The following is a 24,781-nucleotide window of genomic DNA, read 5'->3' as shown; positions in this document are numbered from 1 at the left end:
TTTGAGAAGCATTTCCAGCTGGAAGCAAGGCAACAGGCAGTCTGTGTGGAATGAAACTCCATTGTTTCTTTGCTAAATGTAGATTTTTGTCCTGCCCCCTTTCCTGACACAGAATGGCCACTCAGCCTTGTTTACATCTGGCTGAGAGATCAACTTGCACTTTATCTCTGAGGAACTGGTTTGGCCACTCCCCAGCTTCTCTGGAAAACATACTTTAGTCATGATCTCATTTTATGTTTATAACTTCACAAATAACACTGCTGTGTGCATTTTGCCCTGATATTATTGATTAGCAAATTATGAGTTTTAAATGATATTCTGTCATTGGCGCTGCATTTCCACACTGCCCTTTTCATTCTCCCCTCTTCTTCAGAATATTTAAATTAGCTTATGTTGCGACAAAGCAGAACTGAGGTCAGAGGTCAGTTCCAAGTGTTAGAGAATGTTAGTGTGCTTTATAGCTTTCCATTTGCATTGTGGCTGGCAAGCACAGTACATGACTCCTACACTGTGGGTCAGCAAGGGCAATCTATTCATAGAAATCTAGTTGCTAACAAGTAACTTTATATTCTGATTAAACCAGATAGGGAAATTGTATTGGGGATTTTTTTTAAATTTGTTGTATTACTTTACATATTTATTAATGTTAATTTAAATTAAAAGCAGTTAACTGAAACACTAAGGATGTTTCTTTATAGAAAACATGCACAGGAATTCAACCTCTGGGCCAGGTAGCCAGTGTGTACCCAAGGCACATCCTGTGTGGCCCTCCTACGCCCCTCCTGCACAACCATGAAAATTAGAAACATAATTTTTTTTAAAAATGAAAGTTTAGATTCTGTTACCTGGCTTCTAGGCATGGTATGATATCAGCTTGTTGTACCATAATCTGCCCTGCTTTCACCCTAAACCACATACCAGGTGCTCATCCTAAACTGCTCTTCTGGTTTAGCAGCTACCTAGGGAATCCCTCCCTGACTGGCTATGATAAAGCACTCCTGATCAATAGTGAGGTGCTTCCTTTTCAAAATTAGAGTACTGTAGGTGTCTCTCTCTCTCTCTCTCTCTCATTGGCTCATGCAACTCAGCCTCTGCTGAGTCTGTCAATTAGTGCAAGGTGGTAGTGAGTTTGTGATGAAGGAACTGGAGTTGAGACCCATCAGACTCCCCTCCCATAGGTCCATCAAGCATTCATTAGGTAGCAACAACATTTAGTCCTTGCCGAGCTTGTCTAAATAAAAGTGGTGATTAACAGGTGGGAGGCTCTGTAGCCCATTAGCAATGCCCAGAGCCACAGAGAGAAGTGTTTATTTAAGAGCAAGGGATCCCTAGAAATCAGGTTTAAAAATCAAGCTCTCTGAAGTTATGAAATGCCAGAATTAAGGCTTGTGCAACCTTAATTCAGCCCCTTGAGCATACATGTAATGATAAAGCCTGTAATTACATGATTACAATCTATTAGTTCCACGGAACCCTGTAACTTTCAGTGGATGGTGTGTGAATTATTCTTATAAAACCATTATTTCTTCATGGGCTTCTCTGTAGTTCTCATTATAACAGTATCTCAGAGCTTCACAAACATGATGAATTTATCTTCACACCACCACTGCAAGATAGGGCACTATTGCTATCCCCATTTTATGGGTGGGAACTGATACCGAGAGTGATAAGACAGGATTCCTGCTACAGATAAGAGCCTTCTTACATAATCCAGGTTTATTTTCTGAGTACAGTCCATCAGGGCCGGCTCTAGCATTTTTGCCGCCCCAAGCGCAAAAAAAAAGCCGCTTAGACTGTGCCGCCCCAAGAATGGATGGAATGCCACTCTTTAGCATATGCCGCCCCAAACACATGCTTCCTCCACTGGTGCCTGGAGCCAGCCCTGCGGTCCATCTTCTGAAATTAATGAGGTAGGGATCCTGTGGAAAAAGTAACATGTGACTTTGTAATCAATGACTGTATCATAATGCATATGCATGTGGGAGGCAAATTAAAGTTGCATGGATACTCTTAGATATAGCATTTTCTAAAGTTTAAGTGCTTGACTTCACAACCTAAATAATATTTTTTTTAAAACATTCTGTCATATGCAACAGTAACAGCCATTGCACATGTCATCAGCAGGGTTTCAACTCTAAACCTTCAGAACAAAACCTGGGGCAATGGAGAGTAGAGGAACATTTTTATGTGTCCTATCTGCTTCAGAGTGACACTGGAGAACCAAGCTGAAATGCAGATGGAATCTTTGTGGTAGGCAGGCTCTATGAAGCTGGGCACCATACTCAGAGTAGATGAATTTTTCAAGTTTTTAGCTTCAAGTCTGTACAAGTGCTACTGAGCATATGCAAATGATGACATTCTGGGTTTTTAATTTGGCCAAATCTGTGTGGATTTTTCACCGGGTTAGCAAAAAGCATCTATCTGACCATCCTGCATCCTCAATAAGGCTTTTAAAAATACAGTCAGCTCTACTGGACTCCTTTCCCCGTCATCTTAGCCTCCTAGAGGATCCTGCTGATCAGTTCCCTGGGGGAATCAAACTATGCTTTTCTGAAGTCCAGGGTCCATATTCTGCTGCTCTTCTTTCTTCCTTGTGTCAGGATCTTGAATTCTACCAACTCACGGTCCCTGCCTCCCAGGTTTCCATCCACTTCTACTTTCCCTACCAATTCTTCCCTGTTTGTGAGCAGCAGGTAAAGAAGAGCACAGCCCTAGTTGGTTCCTCCAGCACTTGCACTCAGAAGTTGTTCCCAACACTCTCCAAAACTTTCCTGGATTGCCTGTGCACTGCTGTATTGCTCTCCCAGCAGATGTCAGGGAGATTGAAGTCTCCCAAGAGAACCAGGGCCTGTGATCTGGAAACTTCTGTTCATTGTCCAAAGAAAGCCTCGTCTACTTCCACCTCCTGGTCTGGTGGTCTAAAGCACATGCCCACCGCCACACCACCCTTGTTGCTCTCGCCTCTAAACTTAACCCAAAGAGTCTCAACAGGCTTTTCTCCAGTTTCATACTGGAGCTCTGAGCAATTATACTGCTCTCTTACATACAGTGCAACTCCTCCACCTTTTCTTCCCTGCCTGTCCTTCCTGAACAGTTTATATCCATCCATGCCAGTGCTCCAGTCATGTGAGTTACCCCACCAAGTCTCTGTTATTCCAATCACATCACAGTTCCTTGACTGTGCCAGGACTTCCAATTCTTGCTGCTTGTTTCCCAGGCTTCTTGCATTCATGTACAGACACCTAAGATAACTAGCCGATTGCCCTACTTTCTCAGTATGAATCAGGAGGCCTCCCCTGTTGCACCCTCCTCCTTGTGTTTCCTTCCTGTATCCCACTTCCCCACTTACCTCAGGACTTAGGTCTCCATCGGTGTACCTAGTTTAAAGCCCTCCTCACTAGGTTAGCAAGCCTGCCTGCAAAGATGCTCTTCCCTCTATTTGTTAGGTGGATCCCATCTCTTCCTAGCAATCCTTCTTCCTGGAACAACATCCCATGATTGAAGAATCCAAAGCCCTCTCTCCAACACCACGTGTCTAACCATGCATTTACTTCCACAATTTGATGGTCCCTACCTGGGCCTCTTCCTTCAACAGGGAGGATGGACGAGAACACGACTTGCACCTCAATCTCCTTTATCCTTCGCAGAGCCACATAGTCTGAATTGACCCACTCAAGCTCATTCTCGGCAGTATCATTGTTGCCCACATGGCAAAGTGGAAAGAAATAGAGGTCCGAGGGCTTGATCAGTCTCGGCAGACACTCCGTCACATCCTGAATTCTAGCTCCAGGCACACTTCTCAAATTTCCCAGTCTGGATGGTAGATTTTCACCTTTATATATGATATTACATTATAATATTCTAATATTATATATTTAAGAAAAGTTAAACATTTCAATGTTTCTGAATTGATTTATTTAATGTCTATTACGTGAGTTTGAAACTTGACTTTTTGTTCTGATTCAGAACAAAAATAGATTTCAATACTTTGGAATTTCACCAAAGATGGAAATTCCTCCTTCTAACCAGCTCTATTCAGTACCTTCATATTCAGATTAGGGATCTTTATTACTTGAGGTAAAGGAATAAGTGGTAGCAGATGTCACTTTTTTAAATCTTCTATGTGAATCAACCACTAGAGGGAGGATGTTGCATGCTAATTGCTAGACAACAGTAGAGTGAGAATCAGCATACCTGTGCTTTATTTTTGACTCTCAGAGTGGAATGTGGTTTAATGGTTCAAATGTAACTTCCAGACAAGATAACCAAATACTGTACATAGATTTGGCACAATCATTCTGAAATGCAGTATGGCTAAGTGAATGAGACTTGCACTGGCCATCTTAAAGAGACTTGAGTTCTACTTCCAGTTCTGTGAGAGGTAATCTTGTATAATTACCTTACTGAATCTGTAAAATGGGGGGAATTATACCTGTCTCCCTACTAAGTGAGGTGTGTGAAGCCTTGTTTCAAAGGGTCAGGAAGTTCACAGAAATATAATATGTGGTAGTGGTGAGATTTGAACTCCTGTTTTCATAGCCCCCAGACTTTTGTATGTCTTTCACATGCATTCTCCCTGACACTCATAAAAATCAATACTTTAACAATGCTGAGGGAGCCAGGGCTATGCTTCACATTTAGCGGCCTGTCCGATGAATATGTGGATGGATGACGATTCTACCAGGTGCTCTCTCCAAGCATTCACCTAAAATCTTTCCATGAGTGCTCCCCTAAACTGCTCTTCACTGAATGTTCACATTAAACAGCTCCCCAGGCATCCCCCTAAACTATTCCTTCCTCAGTGCACACAGCAAACCACTCCCCAGATGCTCACCATTAACCTGAGGTGTACATTTAACCAATTCATCAGGTGATCGCACTGAAGAGCTGAATTAAACACGGAAGTTGTGGAACTCAGGTGATTGCACTGAAGAGCTGAATTAAACATGGAAGTTGTGGAACTCATCCAGACTCTGCCCACAAATGAAGATTCACACAACTTAAGTTGGATGCCACTCATGGCAGCTGTATACAGGGCCGGCTCTAGATTTTTTGCTGCCCCAAGCAAAAAAAATTTTGGCTCCCCCCCCACGAATTTTTTTTGCTTTTACATGTTTGCACTTTGTAGTTTTGTTTTGACTGTTTAAAATTTAAAAAAATGAAAACAGAGAATTTGTAGTTAGTGAAACAAAACCATTTCCTACTACTGTAATTTTAACATTTAATTTTAACAAAAACCTCCTGCCTGGCTCAACTCTTACCTTGCTGCAGATCTGGCCCGAGGCAGATTCAACTCCAGTCACCACTGCTCCCAGGGCCAGGGGTTGGGGCTGCTGCTGGATCCCAGCCCCGCTCATCCTTGGTCTTCGCCTTGGCCCTGGCACGAGCTGGGCTCAGCCCAGGCTGCCACTCTGCTCCCCTCTACCGTCCTCTGGCAGGAGGTGGCACAGAGGGGAGGAGGAGGCAGGGGCAAGCCAAGGAGGAGTGGCCCGCCCAGGCATCATGTTCCGCCCATCTTCTGCAGCCGGAGCAGAGACGTGCTACCAGCTCCCGCAGGGTGGGGGGTGGCCTCTGCCTGTAGGAGAGCAGCGGGGACAAGCCGAGAAGGAGCGGCCCATCCTCTGCAGCCGGGGAAGGGCCACGCTACTGGCTCCCACCGCTCTTCTGCCATCAGCGGCCACCACCCCCAAGGCGGAGCCAGTAGCGCGGCCCTGGCCCGGCTGCAGAGGACGGGCCGCTCCTCAGCTTGTTTGCGCCATTCTCCCGCAGTCAGCGGCCACCCCCACTCCCTAGGCGGGAGTCGGTAGCGCGGCCCTGCCCAGCTGCAGAGGATAGACCACTCCTCAGCTTGCAGCAGCGTGAACCAGGGCTGCCCAGAGGATTCAGGGGGCCTGGGGCAAAGCAATTTTGGGGGCCCCTTCCATAAAAAAAAGTTGCAATACTATAGAATACTATATTCTCGTGGGGGCCCCTGTGGGACCTGGGGAAAATTGCCACACTTGCCCCCCAATGGTGGCCCTGGGAAAAATAAACATTTAAAAACCTTCTGCATCTCAGCACAAACCCAGTTTTGAGAATTTCTTTTCAAGTCACCTTTACAAGGTATCACTGGTTCTCAGCATCAGCTAGTGCTAAAAGGCACTAAAGCTCATTAAAAAGTTTGTACAAATATTTTCCGTCAAAACTTTTTTTGGATCGAAAACTAGGGGGGTTTAAAAAGCAGAAAAAAATCACAGACAATGTCTGCTTTCTTTCAAAATTTGTTGTGGTTTTTCTAATTGAAAAAGCTGAAATAAGTTTGCCAAAACCTGAACATGATTTGGGGTTTCAGAAGTGTGTGGCCAAATATTTGCTGCTTGCTGTGTTTGATTGTTTAAAGCAACAATAAAAAAAATCTGCTTAAAAAAAATCCAAAACTTTTTAATTTTAATGGAGTTAGATGGCTTGCCTCCTTGATCTTCTCTGGCAGAAGCACACACAACAGACAGACAAAGACTTTCCTCCCTTCCAGATTTGAAAGTATCTTGTCTCCTTATTCGTCCTGTTGGTCAGGTGTCAGCTAGGTTATGTGATCTTCTTAACCCTTTACAGGCAAAAGAGGAATTCACCCTTAACTGTATGTTTATGACACACTCTAAAAGCTTATCAGATGTCACTGCTCAATCTGACGGGGGCCCTAGTAAGCCAAAGTTCTTCCAGCCCTTCTGTAAGGGTTGCGTCTTTGGTCAGAAGGACTTGTCTGCCTGCTGAATCAAAAGAAGGCCCTGGGTCAGTTTAAATGTGGACTTTTTATGCCAAACATCCTTTCTTAGTCAGTTGGTCTCTGGAAAACCTAGTTTGAACCAGTTTATGCAAGCGTCCCCAGGCATGGTACCTCTCTGGAGGTCTTTACAACCTGAGTGATTCACCTTAAATCACCATCCACTGCTTTTAGTTCCTGAAGGAGCTGTGGTATCATTCCCCATCACTGTCCTCCACTGCCCCAAGTTGCATAGAGTCCCTGGCCCACAGTGATACATACACCATTCATAAGCTTAATACAGTATGTATCCCCAGAGATACTGCACGAGGTTGCATCATATGTCATAACAACCTAGTACGATATTAGTTTCTTTTGTAGCTGCATCGTATTGTTGACACATTCACTTTGTGATTCACTATAATCCCCAGATCCTTTCCAGCGGTACTACTGCCTAGCTAGTTATTCCCTATTTTGTAGTTATGCATTTGCTTTTTCATTCCTAAGTGTAGTACTTTGCACTTGTTTTTATTGAATTTCATCTGCTGATTTCAGACCAATCCTCCAATTTATCAAGGGCATTTCAAATTCTAATCCTGTCCTCTAAAGTGCTTTCAACCCCTCCCAGCCTGGTGTCATCTGCAAATTGCCTAAGTGACCTTTTGACTCCATTATCCAATTGATTTATGAAAATATTGAATAGTGCTGGACCCCTGTGGGACTGCTGGACACATTTCCCCAGTTTGAAAGTGTATCATTGATAACCATTCCTTGATTACTGTCCTTCAACCAATTTTTCACCCACTATTTCCCTACCTGCACATGGCTGAGCCATAGAAGGCAGGCCAAGCACATACTTGGCTAAAATAATGTAGAAATATCTTGTGGTTAATCTGAAGAGCAGAAATACACTATTTTTCTTCTTTGCCAAAGGAGTGACTCAGTTATAGGTCAGGAGGAGGAATGTGCTCATCCCATCCAGCAAAAGTAATAGTTTCAGCCAGATATCTAGGCACTGGGGCAGAGGCTGGGTGAGAAGCTGAGGGTTAAGGTAAGCAAGCCATAGTTAGCAGGTGCCCCCTATGAGACTGAACTCAGGCCAGTGGGCCATTCAGGCTAGGCATACGGAGCATACAGAAGCCTGTGTGGTTACAACTAAAGCTGGGTGATTTTTTTTTGTTCAATCAAAACAACATTTAAGAAAAAATGTGCAGAAAAATGTTGTTTCATTCAACTTTTGTTTTCCACTTAAATTAAAGTCTTTAAAAATGGTTTTCATTGAGCTTTTCCTCTCTTGGCCTTTCCTTCTCCTCGCCTCCTTTTCCCGCTCGGGGTGGGGAGAGAAAAAGGTAAAGAGGGAGAAAAAGAAGGTGGGGTAGAGGGGTAACAACAAATTGAAAACCTTGGAGGCTTTTTTGGTTCTTGTTTCACCAAGCAGAAAAACAAATAAAAACCCTGCTAAACATTTCAAATGAAATGAGATGAGATTTTTTAGAATCTCTGCCCCATCCTGCTCTTTGTGCCCTGACAACCACCTCCCCAAGACCCCCACCAATCCAACCGCCCCTTCCCTGTCCCCTGACTGTCCCCGGGACTCCCTGCCCCTTAGCCAACCCCCCGGCCCTGGCCGCTTACGCCCGGCTCACCGCGCGCGTCGAGAAGCGGCCCTGAATAGCACTGCAGCCGCATGGCTCCGGAGGAGCCCGAGCTCTTCCCCGCTCAGAGCCGCGTGGTAAGGGGAGGGGCCGCTCGGCCCGGAGCTCGCAGCCCCGCTCCCTTACACACGGCTCTGAGCGGGGCGGAGCTCAGCCCCCCCCCCGGAGCCACGTGGCTGCAGCACTGTTTAGGACATGCTGAGGCGCCGGGGGGGATGGCGGCCCTGGCACGAACAAGCGGAGGAGGAGCGGCCCATCTTCTGCAGCCAGGCAGGGCCACGCTACCGGGTCCCGCCGCTCTTCCGCGGTCAGGAGCCATCCCTCTCCCCCAAGTGGAGCCGGTAGCATGGCCCTGCCCCAGCTGCAGAGGACGGGCTGCTCCTGCTCGGCTTGTTCGCACTGCTCTCCCGCGGTCAGTGGTCAGCGGCCACCCCTCCACCCTCCTAAGCAAGAGCCGGTAGTGTGGCCCTGCCCCAGCTGCAGAGGTCGGGCCACTCCTCGGCTCGCAGCTGGTGAGATGAGCTGGGGCCCCAGCCTTATGCCGCCCCCTACATTTTGCCGCCCTAGGCACCTGCTTGTTTAGCTGGTGCCTAGAGCCACCCCTGGCTGTATAGATGTTAAAAATATGATCAGGTCTCCTCTCTGGCCTCCTCAGACTCCCTATGAATGGAGCCGATGGATTCCTTGGGCTCAGCTCCCCTCATTGGCATTCAGATTTGCCAATGGACTCCTCTGGGCTTCTCACGCTTGGGAGCCTCACCTGGCTCCTTATGTCTGGATTCCTTTGGAGATCAGTTGCCCTGCTGGGCTTTGTTAGGCACATCAGGCTTGAGTCCTTCCCAGCTGAATAAAAGAATAAATGGTGGTACTCTCCAAAAATGCCACCTATTTCTGGGGCTCCCTAAACAGTGACTATTTGGTTTGGCCCAAACCTTTATTTTTTAAAATTTGGAACTGCCAGTAAGCCAAAAAAAAAGTTATTCACCCAGCTCTAGACAAGATGTAATGGATAGATGAAGCAGACAAATGGGCAGGACAAGAGAGGATGAAATAACAATATAATAGAATCTTTTCACACAGGGATCAGCAAAGAAACCTTATTGAGGTCAGAGGGTGTAGGGATGCAGTGAGAAAAGCCAAAAGCCGGGTAGAGATGGACCTTGCGAAGGGAATTAAAACCAATAGTAAAAGGTTTTTTAGCCATATAAATAGGAAGAAAACCAAGAAAAAAGAAGTGGGACCGCTTAAAACTGTAAACGGAGTGGAGATTAAGGATAAGCTAGGCATGGCACAATATCTAAACGAATATTTTGCCTCGGTCTTTAATGAGGCTAATGAAGGGCTTAGGAATAGTGGCAGAGTGACTGATGGGAATGAAGGTGCGGGGTTGGAAATTACAGTATCCGAGGTAGAAGCCAAACTTGAACAGCTTAACGTTAGTAAATCAGGCGGCCCGGATAATCTTCATCCTAGAATATTAAAGGAATTGGCGAGTGAAATTGCAAGCCCGTTACTGATAATTTTTAACGAATCTCTAAACTCGGGGGTTGTACCGTTTGACTGGAGATTAGCTAATATAGTTCCTATTTTCAAGAAGGGGAAAAAAAGTGACCCGGGTAACTACAGGCCTGTTAGTTTAACATCTATAGTATGTAAAGTCATGGCAAAAATATTAAAGGAGAGAGTAGTTACGGACCTTGAGGTCAATGGCAATTGGGACAAATTACAACATGGTTTTATGAAAGGTAGATCGTGCCAAACCAACCTGATCTCCTTCTTTGAGAAAGTAACAGATTTTTTAGACAAGGGAAATGCGGTGGATCTAATATATCTTGATTTCAGTAAGGCATTTGATACGGTACCGCATGAAGAATTACTGGTTAAATTGGAAAAGATGGGGATCAAAATGAAAATCCAGAGGTGGATAAGGAACTGGTTAAAGGGGAGACTGCAGCGGGTCATATTGAAAGGTGATCTATCGGGTTGGAGGGAGGTTACCAGTGGAGTTCCTCAAGGTTCGGTTTTGGGTCCGATCTTATTCAATCTATTTATCACTGACCTTGGAACCAAAAGTAGGAGTGGGCTGATAAAGTTTGCGGATGACATGAAGTTGGGAGGTATTGACAATTCGGAAAAGGATCGGGATATCCTCCAGGGAGATTTGGATGACCTTGTAAACTGGAGTATTAGTAATAGGATGAAATTCAATAGTGAGAAGTGTAAGGTTATGCATTTAGGGATGACTAACAGGAATTTTAGTTATAAGCTGGGGACGCACCAGTTGGAAGTAACGGAAGAGGAGAAGGACCTCGGAGTCCTGGTTGATCGCAGGATGACTATGAGTCGGCAATGTGATGTGGCCATTAAAAAAGCTAATGCGGTCTTGGGATGCATTAGGCGAGGTATTTCTAGTAGAGATAAGGAGGTGCTAGTCCCGTTATACAAGGCGTTGGTGAGACCTCATTTGGAGTATTGTGTGCAGTTTTGGTCTCCCATGTTTAAGAAGGATGAATTCAAACTGGAACGGGTACAAAGAAGGGCCACTAGAATGATCCGAGGAATGGAAAGCCTGTCGTATGAAAGGAGACTTGAGGAGCTCGGTTTGTTTTCCTTAAACAAAAGAAGGTTGAGAGGAGATATGATTGCTCTCTTTAAATATATCAGAGGGATAAATACCAGGGAGGGAGAGGAATTATTTCAGCTCAGTACTAATGTGGACACGAGAACAAATGGATATAAATTGGCAGTCGGGAAGTTTAGGCTTGAAATTAGACGAAGGTTTCTAACCATCAGGGGAGTGAAATTCTGGAACAGCCTACCGAGGGAAACAGTGGGGGCGAAGGACCTCTCTGGCTTTAAGATTAAGCTTGATAAGTTTATGGAGGGAATGGTTTGATAGGATAACGTGATTTAGTCAATAGGTCAATAACATGTGACCACTGGTAATTAGTACCGAGGGTCAATGTTGGGATATTGAAAGTCTTTTTCCTGAGTGTCTGGCTGGAGAGTCTTGCCCGCATGCTCGGGGTTCAGCTGATCGCCATATTTGGGGTCGGGAAGGAATTTTCCTCCAGGGTAGATTGGCAGTGGCCCTGGAGGTTTTTCGCCTTCCTCCGCAGCATGGGGCAGGGGTCGCTTGCTGGAGGATTATCTGCTACTTGAAGTCTTTAAATCAGGATTTGGGGACTTCAACAGCTGAGTCAAGGGAGAGAATTATTTCAGGAGTGGGTGGGTCAGCTTTTGTGGCCTGCATCTTGTGGGATGTCAGACTAGATGATCCTTTCTGATCTTAAGTTTTATGATTCTATGATTCTATGATTTACTGGGTGCACAATGCACAGGTGTAGGAAGACAATCAGTAGCAGAGCCAGTTCAGATTTCTCTCTCTCTCTCTCTCTCTCTCTCTCTCACACACACACACACACACACACACACACACACACACACACACACACACACACACACACACACACAAAATCACCTTTGTGCTGAGAGCAGGCATGAAAAACTTCAGCCTAAAAAGAATGTTTGCTATGAAAGGAGCATTACAACCTCAACAATAGCATGCACTGGCACGTCTACTACAATAGAGGAATCATTCCCTACTGGTATAGAATGTGGATGCCAGGAGGGCTGGAACAATTTGTATAGTGGAGATGCTGAGAGCCATTGAACCAAACTGTAAACCCTGGATATGATGGAAACCGCTTCAAGACAAGAGGTGTTGCCGCACCCCAACACCCTTAATTCTAGCACCTATGGTGGAAGCTATTTAACAATGACTAGCAGCAATATAGAAAGTGAAGAGGAATCTCATGTCTACTTTAAACTACAAAAGAGTTTATTGTGGCCAAGTGTTAGAATTGAGTGGGATTTACTAGGTTTACAGCTATGCTCTTTTGACTTTTGAACTTTAATGAGTCAAGAACTTGCTATTAAATGTTCCTTTAAAGCAGTCAGCTTCTACACAGCCCAGTGACCCTAACACCATTACAGGATATTGATTTTAATAGTAGTTCTCAGATTACAGCAGGGATCGGCAACCTTTGGCACGTGGCTCACCAGGGTAAGCGCTCTGGCGGGCCGGGCCAGTTTGTTTACCTGCAGCGTCCACAGGTTCGGCGGATCGCATCTCCCACTGGCCACGGTTCGCCACTCCAGGCCAATGGGGGATGCTGGAAGCGGCAGCCAGCACATTCCTCATCCTATGCCACTTCCCACATCCCCCATTGGCCTGGAACGGCAAACTGTGGCCAGTGGGAGCTGCCCTTCGGTCGCTGCAGGTAAACAAACTGGCCCGGCCCACAAGAGTGCTTACCCTGGCGAGCCGCGTGCCAAAGGTTGCTGATCCCTGGATTACAGTCTCAATTACACCAGTGTAAATCTGGAATAATCCCACTGATCTCCATGGAATTGCTCTGATTTATACGACTGTACCTGAGTTCAGAACCTGGCTCCAAGAGAGGCGATTGCTACTTGCTACCTCAACATTACTTCCAGCAGCACCCTAGGGTGCCCTGGAAATCTAGCCCAACAGGGCTTGTATTGAAAAATCTAATGAGATCACAGACCAAGGTATCATGTCTGCAAAACATTGCAGATTATTCCTTATTGTTCCCCCAGGATCAGCATTACCATCCTGTCTTATTACTCAGAAACTTAAACTTAAGTAATTTTTATTCTGTATATTTTCACAGTATCAACTGTTTGTACAATTTCACAGCACAATAGGGTCCATGTTTGTACATGTGCGCACATACATGCTTACACATAGCCCTCTTCCAGACCCACACCCACATACCTGATAGATATGAGAAACTCCCATTAATTAAACTGGCAATTCCTTGTGTCCTGTGGTGGGGGTATAAGGTCCCTGGTTTCACTGAACAATTTCTAGGCCCTGGCTGAAAGCCAGGCATTGGTGTGTGGCTGAAGCCATAATTATCTTCTGCCTTTCAAGGGTCATTCTCATGATTGTTTCCTCTTTTTCCAGTTCTTTTTGCAATGAAGGAGGATAACGAGAAGGTCCCTACATTGCTAACGGACTACATTTTAAAAGGTAAAATTTACAAACTCCAAACAATCAAGACAGCTCTAGACACCAGGACAATTTTTGCCAACTCAACAATTATTATTTTCTGAAGACCAACAGTGAGCTTGGCCTTTTACAAACATATCCAGAGACCATTTCAGGATGGAAATAAGCCATACGTTTGTTCCAGTAGTTAATTATTCTCATTGTTAAAATTAACCAAGGGTCATGGTGGATTCTGCATCACTGGCACATTTAAAATCAAGATGTTTTGGGGGAGGTTCTGTGCCCTGTGCTATACAGGTGGTCAGACTAGAGGATCATAATGGTCCCTTCTGGCCTTGGGATCTATGACTACACTGGTCCAGGCCCAAAAAGCTTTCATCTTGACTCAAACAAAACTGTTCAGGTAATGGTAGAAACTCAAGTGGGTGCAAAAATCTTGCATAAGTCATCATTGAACAGCTTCATGGAAAAGTTTGTTTGAAGACCTTGCATTGTGTCCACCAGGGAGCATAGTGCTGTTATGCTCAATGGGTTTTGGATTAAATCATACAGCCTTCATACTACAGGTCATGATGTGGTGCAAAGCAGCACACAAAGAAATAAATTAATTACAGTTGCTTAACATTCATCATTTAATTACTCAAGAACAGTATTTCTTCTGTTCTGTAAATAGTAATAGACATCATTCACAATAATATTTAATAATTAAAAGTAATGAGTAATCACTTAGTTAAAAGCACTTATTTAGTATTTAGTGCAAATTACTTACAGACTATACATTACTTCACTAAGGACAAGAACTGTATCATATTTGTAGACCAGTTTGCTTTACCAGAAACCATAGTATAATTTACTGGTTAGTATAATTTTGAATAATTCAGTAATAAGTAGAGCAACAAAATGAGCAACAACAAAGGTTAAATGTGAATCACATAATATAAATGATATGTAAAAACAGATGCAGCTAAAGGACCAATTTTATCAGTTTCCCCCTTGAGGAGCCTGTCTCTCTCACTGAGCTACTTTATACTCCTTCTGCCAAAGGTGATACAACTTCATTCTACAACCCAAAATGTTAATTAAAAATTTAAGTTTACAAATTTAGGTACAGGGATCTCTTTGACTTGTCCAATCATGGTTTCCATTCAGGGGTAAAACATCAATTCCATTAGTCAATTGGACACACGTTCCCTCCATAATTGTATTTTGTTTGCTGTGTAACCTCCATTTCCCACATATGTGGTGCTAGTCTATTCCAGGAACTCAGCCATACTGGGCACACAAGATGAGCCCTCTCTGAGGGTTCCATCTCATCATTACTAAGCCCCAGCTTGGTTGCATGGCCGCGATGGCATCACACTGGTAAACCAATCTAATGTACATTTCCATGCAGCAATCGACAGTAGCTACCTACCACCAGCCATGAAAGTGTGTTACCAGTACCTGAGGCGTCTTGGTCCTTCCCTAAAGACAGAGTCCTCTAGAACTCGCACCAAGGGGAAACACATTCAGGTTTTGTAGCTATTTCTCTTTTTAGTTAGTGGTAGAGAGACATAAACCTTCATGGCCCCTCTAAGAGGGCTGCAGTCAGAAGTTAGTATAACTACCACAGCCAACTCAAGGAAGACATAAGCTTCCTTTAACACTTGTGTCTCGTCCTTATATCAATTTAATATTTGCTTGTCAGGGACAAGATCTGGCACTTTCCCTTCCTCCAGGTCTTGAAGTTTAAGTCTCATTAGTATGTACATACTGTAATGGGTTGGATCACAGAAACCCCCTTGGGAACTGCCAACTGATGTGCCAAGACTACTTCTGCCCCTGCTTTCCCTGCCAGCCTGGGACTCCAGCACCCTGTCTTGTTGAGCCAGACATGCCAGTCTGCTCCAGCACAGACCCAGGGTCTGAACCACATGCCCCAAAGCTGCAGACTTAACTGAAAGCAACTTACAGAAGTGTTCCTGTCTTTAACACTCAGATGCCCAACTCCTAATGGGTTTAAAACCCAAATAGATCTGTTTTATCCTGTATAAAGCTTACACAGGGTAAACTCATAAATTGTTCGCCCTCTATAACACTTATAGAGAGATATGCACAGCTGTTTCCCCCCCCCCTCAGGTATTAATACATACTCTGGGTTAATTAATAAGTAAAAAGTGATTTTATTAAATATAGAAAGTAGGATTTAAGTGGTTCCAAGTAGTGACAGACAGAACAAAGTGAATTACCAAGTAAAATAAAATAGAACACACAAGTCTATGTCTAAGAAAACTGAATACAGATAAAACCTCACCAGTTCCAGTAAGCTTCTGTAAGACTAGTCTCCTTCTAGTCTGGGTCCAGCAATCACTCTCCACCTGTAGTTACTGTCCTTTGTCTCTTTCAGGCATCCTTGGGGGTGGAGAGGCCAGCTGAAGACAAAATGGAGGGGTCTCTTACAGGCTTAAATAGACTTTTTCTTGTGGGTGGGGGACCCCTTCCTCTCTCCTATGCAAAGTCCAGCTCCAAGTTGGAGTTTTGGAGTCACATGGGCAAGTCACATGTCCATGCATGACCGAGTTTCTTACCAGCCAAGCCACATTCCTGGGAAAGCTCTGATGTGGGTTGGCATCTTCGAGTTCACTGTTGGCTTAAGTGGTTCTTGATTGGGCACTTAATTTACACATTCCTTTCTCAAGAAGCTGACCAAATGCTTTACTAAGGCTATCAAGCAAGTATACAGCCAGTATTCCTAATTTCAAGTACAAAAATGGTACATGCATACAAATAGGAGGAATGTATTCTCTAGATCATAACCTTTACATAGATATGTTACATGGCATATGCAGCATAAAACATATTCCAGTTATATAATATATACATTCATAAGCATATTCCCATGAAGCCTTATGGGGTACACCGTCACACATACCCTTGCCCCACACATTCCCTCCTTAGCCAAAGTATGGTTTTCAGCCTCATCATTATTATGCCCAATTAACTGATTAACCTTTTCCAGGGTTTCATTTAGTGCAGTGGTTTTCAAACTTTTTTCTGGCAACTCAGTTGAAGAAAAATTTTGATGCCCCTCCCCGCCCCCAGCTAAATGCAGAGCCAGTGCTCGGGGCGGGAGCAGCACGCGAAGCCCTATTCTCCCCCCTCCCCCCGAAGCCAGACCTGCTGCTGGCCACTTCTGGGTTGGCAACTAGCACCGCCTATGGGACTTTTAACGGTCCTGTCGGCAGTTCTGACCAGAGCTGCTGTGATCCAATGCCTTACATTCCACGACCCAGTTTGAAAACCACTGATTTAGTGCCTTAGAAATATTATTCATATTTATTATTGTAACTCCTCCTTCAGAGTAGGCGTATGGTCCTTTCAAGTCCATTTTACCAGTGTCTCTAGTGTAATTGTAGCCAAATGCATCTGTCTAGCCCTTTGACCACATTGAGTCTCCTTAATACCAAGTTCATACATAGCAGGCATTGGAATTCCTGTTGTCTTGGGTTTCATCCGGTTGCCCACTTGTAGTTGTAGTCTGTGATGAGTTTGCAGAGTCTGGTGGCTGGGAGTTCCAAATTGTTTGTTTCATTTGGTTCCGTTTGCATGTTCCAAATCCATAGTCCCACAGACAAAAAGTATTCTAGTAACAAAGCCATTCCGTAAAATATCAATAATAGCAGTATCTTGCTTCCCCTTTAAATATTTTCACCTGATTAATGTGTAGCCATTTATCCCACATCTGCTTTCCTTTATCAATGCACACCATGTACACCATCAGGCTGTTTTTTTCCCCCCACAATACTATAAGGACCTTCCTAACTGGGTTGCAAGTCTATTACCCGGGGGAGCCCCCATCTTGTAAAGACTTGTCCTAACATAATCATACTAGTTTTAGGTAATAGTCCAAGATAGTCAATTTGCAACCTAACCCAAGGTCCTTCTGTTTGTTGATATCCTAATTTGGCCTTGTTTTTTGTAGACCCTGGATTAAGTTTGGGCACATACCAAAAAGTTCTCAATATAATGTTTAATGACTTGCCTCATCTGTAGCAACCAACCTATTTGCTGAATATGAAACACTGTGTTTTCAGTTCCCTGATGCCCTCCAGTAGGCAGTTTATGATATATGTATATAAATGCAGATTTCAGGTCTTTAGGGATAGTCCACACCAATGCATCTGAGGCTTGAGCCATTCATACATTTTCTCCCCAGGGGAACTGCATTATCCTCAGTGGGGTCCCCTGATGTTGTGAGGGTTCTGCACTTCCAACAAGTTTTTGTATGGTGGTGTCTCATTTCTGCAGGCCTGCCAACTCAAAATCCTTCCCCTGTGTCTTAACAGCACTGACAGGGCCTGAGCTGCATTTTTAGCTCATAGGTCAGCCTGTTTTTTGTTCCACTCCACATCCAAGGAAGATTTAGCCATTACCACTGCCAGCATCATCCCTTTTGCCAGAGGAATTGACATTATACACTTTTGCATCTATAAACACCAATTATTAAAAGAAAAGATTTGATTGCTTAAAATCAAAGATGCTTTCAATGTATAAAATAAAATATAACAAAATAATGTTGTATCTTATAAACTTATTACAACCTTAAAAAAAATTAACAGGTCTTTTTAGCTTCAATTTTTAAAAAAGTTGATATCAAAGAAAAACACAAGTTTTTATATAATTATGTGCAAAATTAGTTTGTTTTTGTTGCAACAAAACTAAAACTCAAAATAAAAATGGTCATAGGACACAGAATGTACACAACATATAAAAACCAACAATATAGAAAAGGTTATCAGGGTGAGTAAGTGAGGAGAAAGACATACAAGCTGACTGCAGTGAACAGTTGATGCCTAAAAAAACCTGAAGTCAATAATTGCACTTTAACTGAAATTCAGCCAGAAGCCAAAGATGTTTTTCTTGAATGACTGAAACAAAACAATTAAACAAATGGTTAAGACAACCCCAACTTACTCCTGCCTCAGTGCAGGGGACTGGACTAGATGATCTGTCGAGGTCCCTTCCAATCCTACATTTCTGTGATTCTATATTTATTAACATATTAACCCAGTAACATTTAATTAGTAACCCACATTCTTAATAAAGAAGCAATAAAACATTTTATATGTGTACTTATTACTTTACCTAAGGGTTTTAGAAAAATATTTGTTTAAGCTTTTAACTGCATTTAATTCCATAAATGTATTGCACTTTCTTTTAAATTTTTGTACTTAAAATTTGGATTAATTAATAGAGCCCTTTTTTAAAATTTAGGCTCATGTGGTTCCATGGAGACACACACACATACAGTGGGGTTGCTGTGCATGGATCATGCCAATACACCAATTTACAAAAACATTTTATAACATATTTAAAATTTCAAATTATTTAGTAAAATAGCAGGCATTTTTACCTGCCTTTTAGCGAATAGATAACTATATCTCCTTTTTATTTATTTAATTTTTAAAAAGTGTTAAAATCATGCTGCTTTTCCTATTAAGTCTTTTGTCTAGATTTACCATCAAGATGAGGCTGATAGTTTTTCCAGATTTTTTTTTCCATTTAGGTTTTTCCTTCACTACACTTACCCCAGTTTTAGATTAATGGTGCTTCTTGAATCCATGGAAGTGCACTCTGTCTTTCTTCCAATAAAAGTCTCGGCCTTTGAATTTTTCCTCCCCTATTCCTGAGAAAGCTGATATAACCCTTCTGAGCTGTTATTTGCTGTTTCAAATAACTAATCACCTCTCACATTCTTTGTGATTATTTACCTTGGAATTTTTACTACTGCATCAGGAGATTCTGTCTTAAAAGAGCTTTGATTTTGTCATTCTCATTCTAAATCAGCTAAGTACCCCTGTTTCTAGCCTCAAACTCCTCACTCTCTGAGGCAGTGTCTCTCTTCTGTGCCTTTAGTGGTTTGCAAGTTTCTCCTAAGGCTCTTAAGCGAAGCAAGCAGTAACGAGATAAAAGAGAAGGTCTACTCATGGATCAGTAACTGGTTAAAAGACAGGAAACAAGGGCTAGGAATAAATGGCCAGTTTCTACAAGGGCGAGAGGTAAATAGTGGGGTCCCTTAGGGATCTGTACTGGGACCAGTGCTGTTCAACATATTCATAAATGATCTGGAAAAAAAAGGGAAAACAGTGAGATGGCAAAGTTTGCAGGTGATACAAAATTACGTAAAATAGTTAAGTCCAAAGCAGACTGTGAAGAGTTACAAAGGGATCTCACAACAAAATGACTGGGCAACAAAATAGCAGATAAAATTCAATGTTGATAAATGCAAAGTAATGCACATTGCAAAACACAATCCCAATTATACATATAAAATGATGAGGTTTGAATTAGCTGTTACCAGATCAAGAAAAAAAGCATCAATAATTCTCCGAAAACATCTGCTAAATGTGCAGCAGCAGTCAATAAAGCTAACAGAATGTTAGGCTCCACGAGAATAGAGATAGATAATAAGACTGAAAATATAATGCCACTATATTAAGCCATTGTACACCCACCCCTTGTGCAGTTCTGGTCTGTCCCCCCACTTCAAAAAAGATCATTTGGAATTGGAAAAGGTACAGAGAAGGGCAATAAAAATTATTAGTGGTATGAAATTGCTTCCATATGAGGAGAGATTAAAAAGACTGGGACTTTTCAGCATGAGGGGTAATATGATAGAGGTCTATCAAATAATGAATGGTCTGGAGAAAGTGAATAAGGAAGTGTTTATTTATCCCTTCACATAACATCCAAATGACAGGCCACCAAATGAAATGAATAGGCCGTAGGTTTAAAACAAACCAAAGGAAGCACTATCACATAACACATGGTCAACCTGTGGAACTCATTGCCAGGGGATGTTGTGAAGTTCAAAAGTATAAGTGAGTTCAAAAAAGAATTAGATAAGTTCAGGGAAGATACGTCCATCAATGACTATTATCCAAGATGGTCAGGGATGCAACCCCATGCCTCTGACTGCTAGATGCTGTGAATGGATGACAGGGGATGGATCACTTAATAATTGCCTTGCTCTGAAGCATCTGGTATTGGCCACTGTCAGAACACAGGGTACTGGGGTAGATGGACCATTGGTATGACCCAGTATGGCCATTCTTATGCTCTTATGTATGCAGACTGTCTCTCGTATGCTGTCAATGCCCTGCCTGCTGATGCCGAGGCAATGTGGAAGCTGCCTGAATCAAAAGCAGCAAGGACAGGAGCCAGACCTGGTGGGTGTGGGGGTGTAGAGTGGAACAAGGAGCTGGGGTGGAGTGAAAGGAGACTGGAACTAGAGATTGGAAGGGAGCCAAAGAGAAGCTGGGACTGGGAGTTATGGGGAAACTGAGACTAGCTGGGCAAGAAGACTGGGACTAGGATCAGAGACACAGAGGACATTGGGAATGATTGGAAAGGGAGACTGGGAGCCAGAGAGAGAAATTGGGCAAGGCCTAGGAACCAGTGGGTTGTTGGGAAACTGAAATAGGATGAGAAAATAGGAAGGGGAAGGGAGGACTGTAAAAAGGAGACTGGGACTGGGAACCTGTGGAACAGAAGAGGAGGCGGATCTGACAAGGAGCCAGGTTGTGGGGGGAGAATTGGGATTTGCTCAGCAAAGAGATAGGAAGGGACACAAACAACGGAAAAGAACATTGGGAGGGAGACTGAGACCGGGAGCCAGTGGGGCTGGGGAATGTGAACGTGGGGGTGACTGGAGGTGGGGCAGGGAGAGAAATGCTTCAGAGGAGGAGCTGGAAGGGGAACTTGGACTGGCTGGGCAAAGAGATTGGAACTGGAAGAATGGGGTGAACACTGGGATGGAGAGGAGAAGATTGGGACAGGGAGTCCAAAGCAGGAGACTAGGACTGGCCAGGCAAGAAGAGTGAAGCTGGGATGAGAATCCGGAGGAGTGGAGACTGAGACTGACTAGGTGACAGGAATAGGACTGGGACAAAGAGCCAGGAGTGGGAAAGAGATGGGATTTGGATGGGGTGAGTTGGAGGCGAAGAGGCAGAAGTCCTTAAGCTTGGGGAAAATGGACAGAACAGTCTGCCCATTAGAGAACATTCCCCTTCAGAGCCTGGAATGGAATCCAAGCTTCCTGAGTCTCTCCATTTCTCTGCGCTCAGCAAATATCAGTGAAACCCACTGGCAAAGTGTCCCACATCCCCCTCAAGAGCTGGTCCATGCAGAGGATTACAGACTAGTAATTCTGTTAGTTACTCCATTAGCTCATCAGAGCTCTGTGCAGTGGATCTAAAGGTTCCAGTCCTGCTAATAACCCATGTTAATGTCCATATGATGATACATGATAGAATTTCTGGTTTTTCAGTTTGACTTTTTTTAAAACTAGATAATTACACCAAAAATTAAAAGAACATTATTAGTTTGCAAAGTCAAGCACTCAAAAGGTAAGAAATGCAAGAATTAAGATTGCCTGCACAGCCTATATGCATTATGACACAGTCTTTAATTTCGTAATCACATGCATTTTTTCCACAGGACTTCTGCCCACCACTTTAATTCTGGCATGGCCTATCTTCTGACTGACTTTGCAACCTTAATCTTCTTTTCATGTATTGTTTTGCGTGTAATGCACTAGTATAGTCTAATACTAGAGACTAGCATCTCTTCTGTGCCCAGTTTCAGCTGGGCACAGAAGAAATGGGGGCAATGTTGTGAAGCTGATTATGGCTCCCTGATTCTCTGACCACCAGTCAGAGCCTCACCATGTGGCTACTCTAGGGGCTACTCTAAACCCCACCAGCTGGTAATAGTACCTATCGGACCAGTACTGGCTGTGGGATGCTCTCTGGTTATACCCCTTCCCTTTCTTTCCTTATTTGCTACATCAAGACTGCACAAGCAGAGATGACTGGGCGAAGCATATAGTTTCTTTCTTCAGCTGTGTGGGGATCCAGTGCCATAATTGTACAAAGCCCAGAGTTGTAGTGTGGAGCTATTGAACCATTGCAGGGACAGTCCAGGCTAGTGATAACCATCTGCAATGTTTGTGTTAGAAACAGTGCGCTTGTCTGCCAGTGTTCTCAGTCACTACATCTCTAAGAGATGAAATATTTTTGTGCCTCATACTAGAGCAACCAGGTCCTGAACTATCGCATTTTTCTCTCTTCCAGTGCTCTGCCCTACCTAATCTGCCTTTGGACCCGCAGTGGAACACAAGACAACAAGGCCAGAGTCATTCCATCACAGGGACTGCATGATAAACTCCAAAACATGTATTTAAAAATGTATAGCATTAACCTGGATTAAACATAAGCAAAAACTATTCCTTTGCTGTTGGCTTCTAGTCCTAGTAATCATTGAATGCAAAAGTGAAGGCAGGTGCTGCTATTTTCTCTCTTTGCCACCTGACATAATGAAGACAGTCCTTCACCACACCCTATGTATTTTTGGTCCAGCTTCCCAAAACATATCACACTATGGTACTAATTTTGAAATACTGAAATAAACTTTCATTTAATTAAAAGTTGTCGCACTTCTTGGAGAAGCAGCTGTCTTACACCAGCTTTGAATTCAGATTCTTATGGCTGGGGTCCTTACCCCCTCAAACAATCAAATCTAAACTTTGGAAAAGAAACTGCTTTATGCTCTTTACCTCTTTTAGTTCTTTGGCGCCATGGATTTGTTTTACCAACTGTTAAGACAGAATAGATGGACCTCCTGAGGTCTCTTCCAACCCTAATCTTCTATGATTCTATAGTAGGAGTCTCAGTGGAAGGTGAAACTGTCCATAGAGTCATAAATAGCTGAGCTGAAATGCCAGTCTGAGCCTTAGCATGAATCAGGAATATTCACATCTCCATCTCCATGTATCTATGCTCTAAACTCTTAAGCCAAATCCATCACTTGTTACTGAGTCTGAAGTGACAGTATCTTGATTAACTCATCTGTATCAGAGTCCATTGTATCTGCTACACAAAGTAATTGTGTAGCAGGTGTAGTAAATTTTCAAAGGTCCCTCATAATTGTACCTAATACTTGGCTAATAGTCGGCACTGTGACAGGGTGTCCCCCTCAAACAACACAGAGCAGATTAAATGTTGTCAATTAACTTGTTTTGGGTGAAGAGCCAGGGATTGAAAGGCTAAATGAAGATCGAGCCCAGCAGAGAGGGAATAGGTGGGGCTCTTATAAAGCCAAACAGTTGGCAGTAAAGGGGCTTTAAGGAAAGTAGTCTGTAGTTTCTCCCTGGGAGAAGAGAGGTGTGTTTGGGGCTACTGAGTTAGTCACCTGCTGGACAGAAGGAATTTGGGCTCATAAAAGTGGAAAGAGGGGGAGGCCAGAAGATAGGAATAGAGACATAGGAAAGAGTCCAGGGGAAACCGTAACAGGGTCTGGATGCAAGGAGACCATAGTTACTGGAAATAGGGTCCCTGGACTGGATCCTGGAATAGTGGGTAGGCCTGGGTTCCCGTACCAGCCAGCCAAAGACTGCCTGGGACAGTTGTCCAATGAGACTTTGATACCACAGAAGGGGATCTTGCAACAGGCCTGAGTTATGAAGGAGTACTCTGAGTCCCAGACAGAAAAAGGGGGTGGGGGCCCTGTGCAAAGAAAAGGCATCAGACCTGGAAGAAGTTAATCCCCTAAACTGCTGAGAGGAGGCACCCTAGAACTGTGAGTTGTGTTGCAGGCACATACACAAAATCCCATATTTACACATGCAAGTGAACATTTATTTGCCCAGTTACTTACTGAGTACACACAGACGTGGGAATTTACACAGAAATCAGATTCAAATATCACACCAGTTTAGAAAGCCTCTTTAAAAACTAAGGGCTAGATCCACAAAGGGGCTTACGCATTACAATGCCTCACTTTTAAGAACCTTGTCACCAGTGGAACCCACAGCTCAGACTTAGGTAACCAGGGTTCCAGATACAATGCATGGGGAAAGATAAGGACCACAAAAGCCAGCACTCTGAAGTGGGAGCTGCCAAAGCTAGCTAATAGGCAAGTCTAAGTCCTGTCCCTTCCAAGAGGTAACTCCAGGAGGAAGAGAGATGCCTAATGCTAATGCTAATGGTTCCTCTCCTGGAGTCAGGTGTTTAAATGAGGAATCAATCTGCAGTTGGAAAAACCACTGCAGGGTCGGTTGTCGTGCAAGTTTGCAAGGCCATTAATGTCCTCCTGCTACATAGGAATGTGACCCTAAGCAGTGTGCAGCACATAGTCAATAGATTTTTCAGCAATCGGGTTCCCGACCTGCAGGTGGATGATAGTGCACATATCCCTATTTTGACACCAGATCAACTTGCCACAAAGTACATCAACAGAAAGGGCTGCTTTTCCATGCTTATGCAAAGGCTTGTGGATCACCAAGATCAACGTGGGCTGGTCAGGGAAGGT

At 43.6% G+C, this 24,781-nt stretch overlaps 1 protein-coding gene across 7 annotated transcripts in view; it reads left to right on the top strand.

The window, feature by feature from the left end:
* Positions 1-22,835, top strand: part of FEZ1 (fasciculation and elongation protein zeta 1) — a 162,836-nt gene extending 140,001 nt beyond the window's left edge. For all 7 annotated transcript variants that reach the window (XM_044996817.1, XM_044996818.1, XM_044996816.1 and 4 more), the window contains 2 exons: positions 13,388-13,453; positions 22,546-22,835. In XM_044996817.1, the coding sequence (XP_044852752.1) occupies positions 13,388-13,453; positions 22,546-22,562 (83 nt within the window). In that variant the 3' untranslated portion in view covers positions 22,563-22,835. The remainder of the gene's footprint in view (positions 1-13,387; positions 13,454-22,545) is intronic.
* Positions 22,836-24,781: the final 1,946 nt, after the last annotated feature.

This window comes from Mauremys mutica, chromosome 22, assembly GCF_020497125.1.
Source record: "Mauremys mutica isolate MM-2020 ecotype Southern chromosome 22, ASM2049712v1, whole genome shotgun sequence".
Taxonomy (NCBI): Eukaryota; Metazoa; Chordata; order Testudines; family Geoemydidae; genus Mauremys; species Mauremys mutica.
This window is presented reverse-complemented; position numbering and strand designations above follow the sequence as displayed.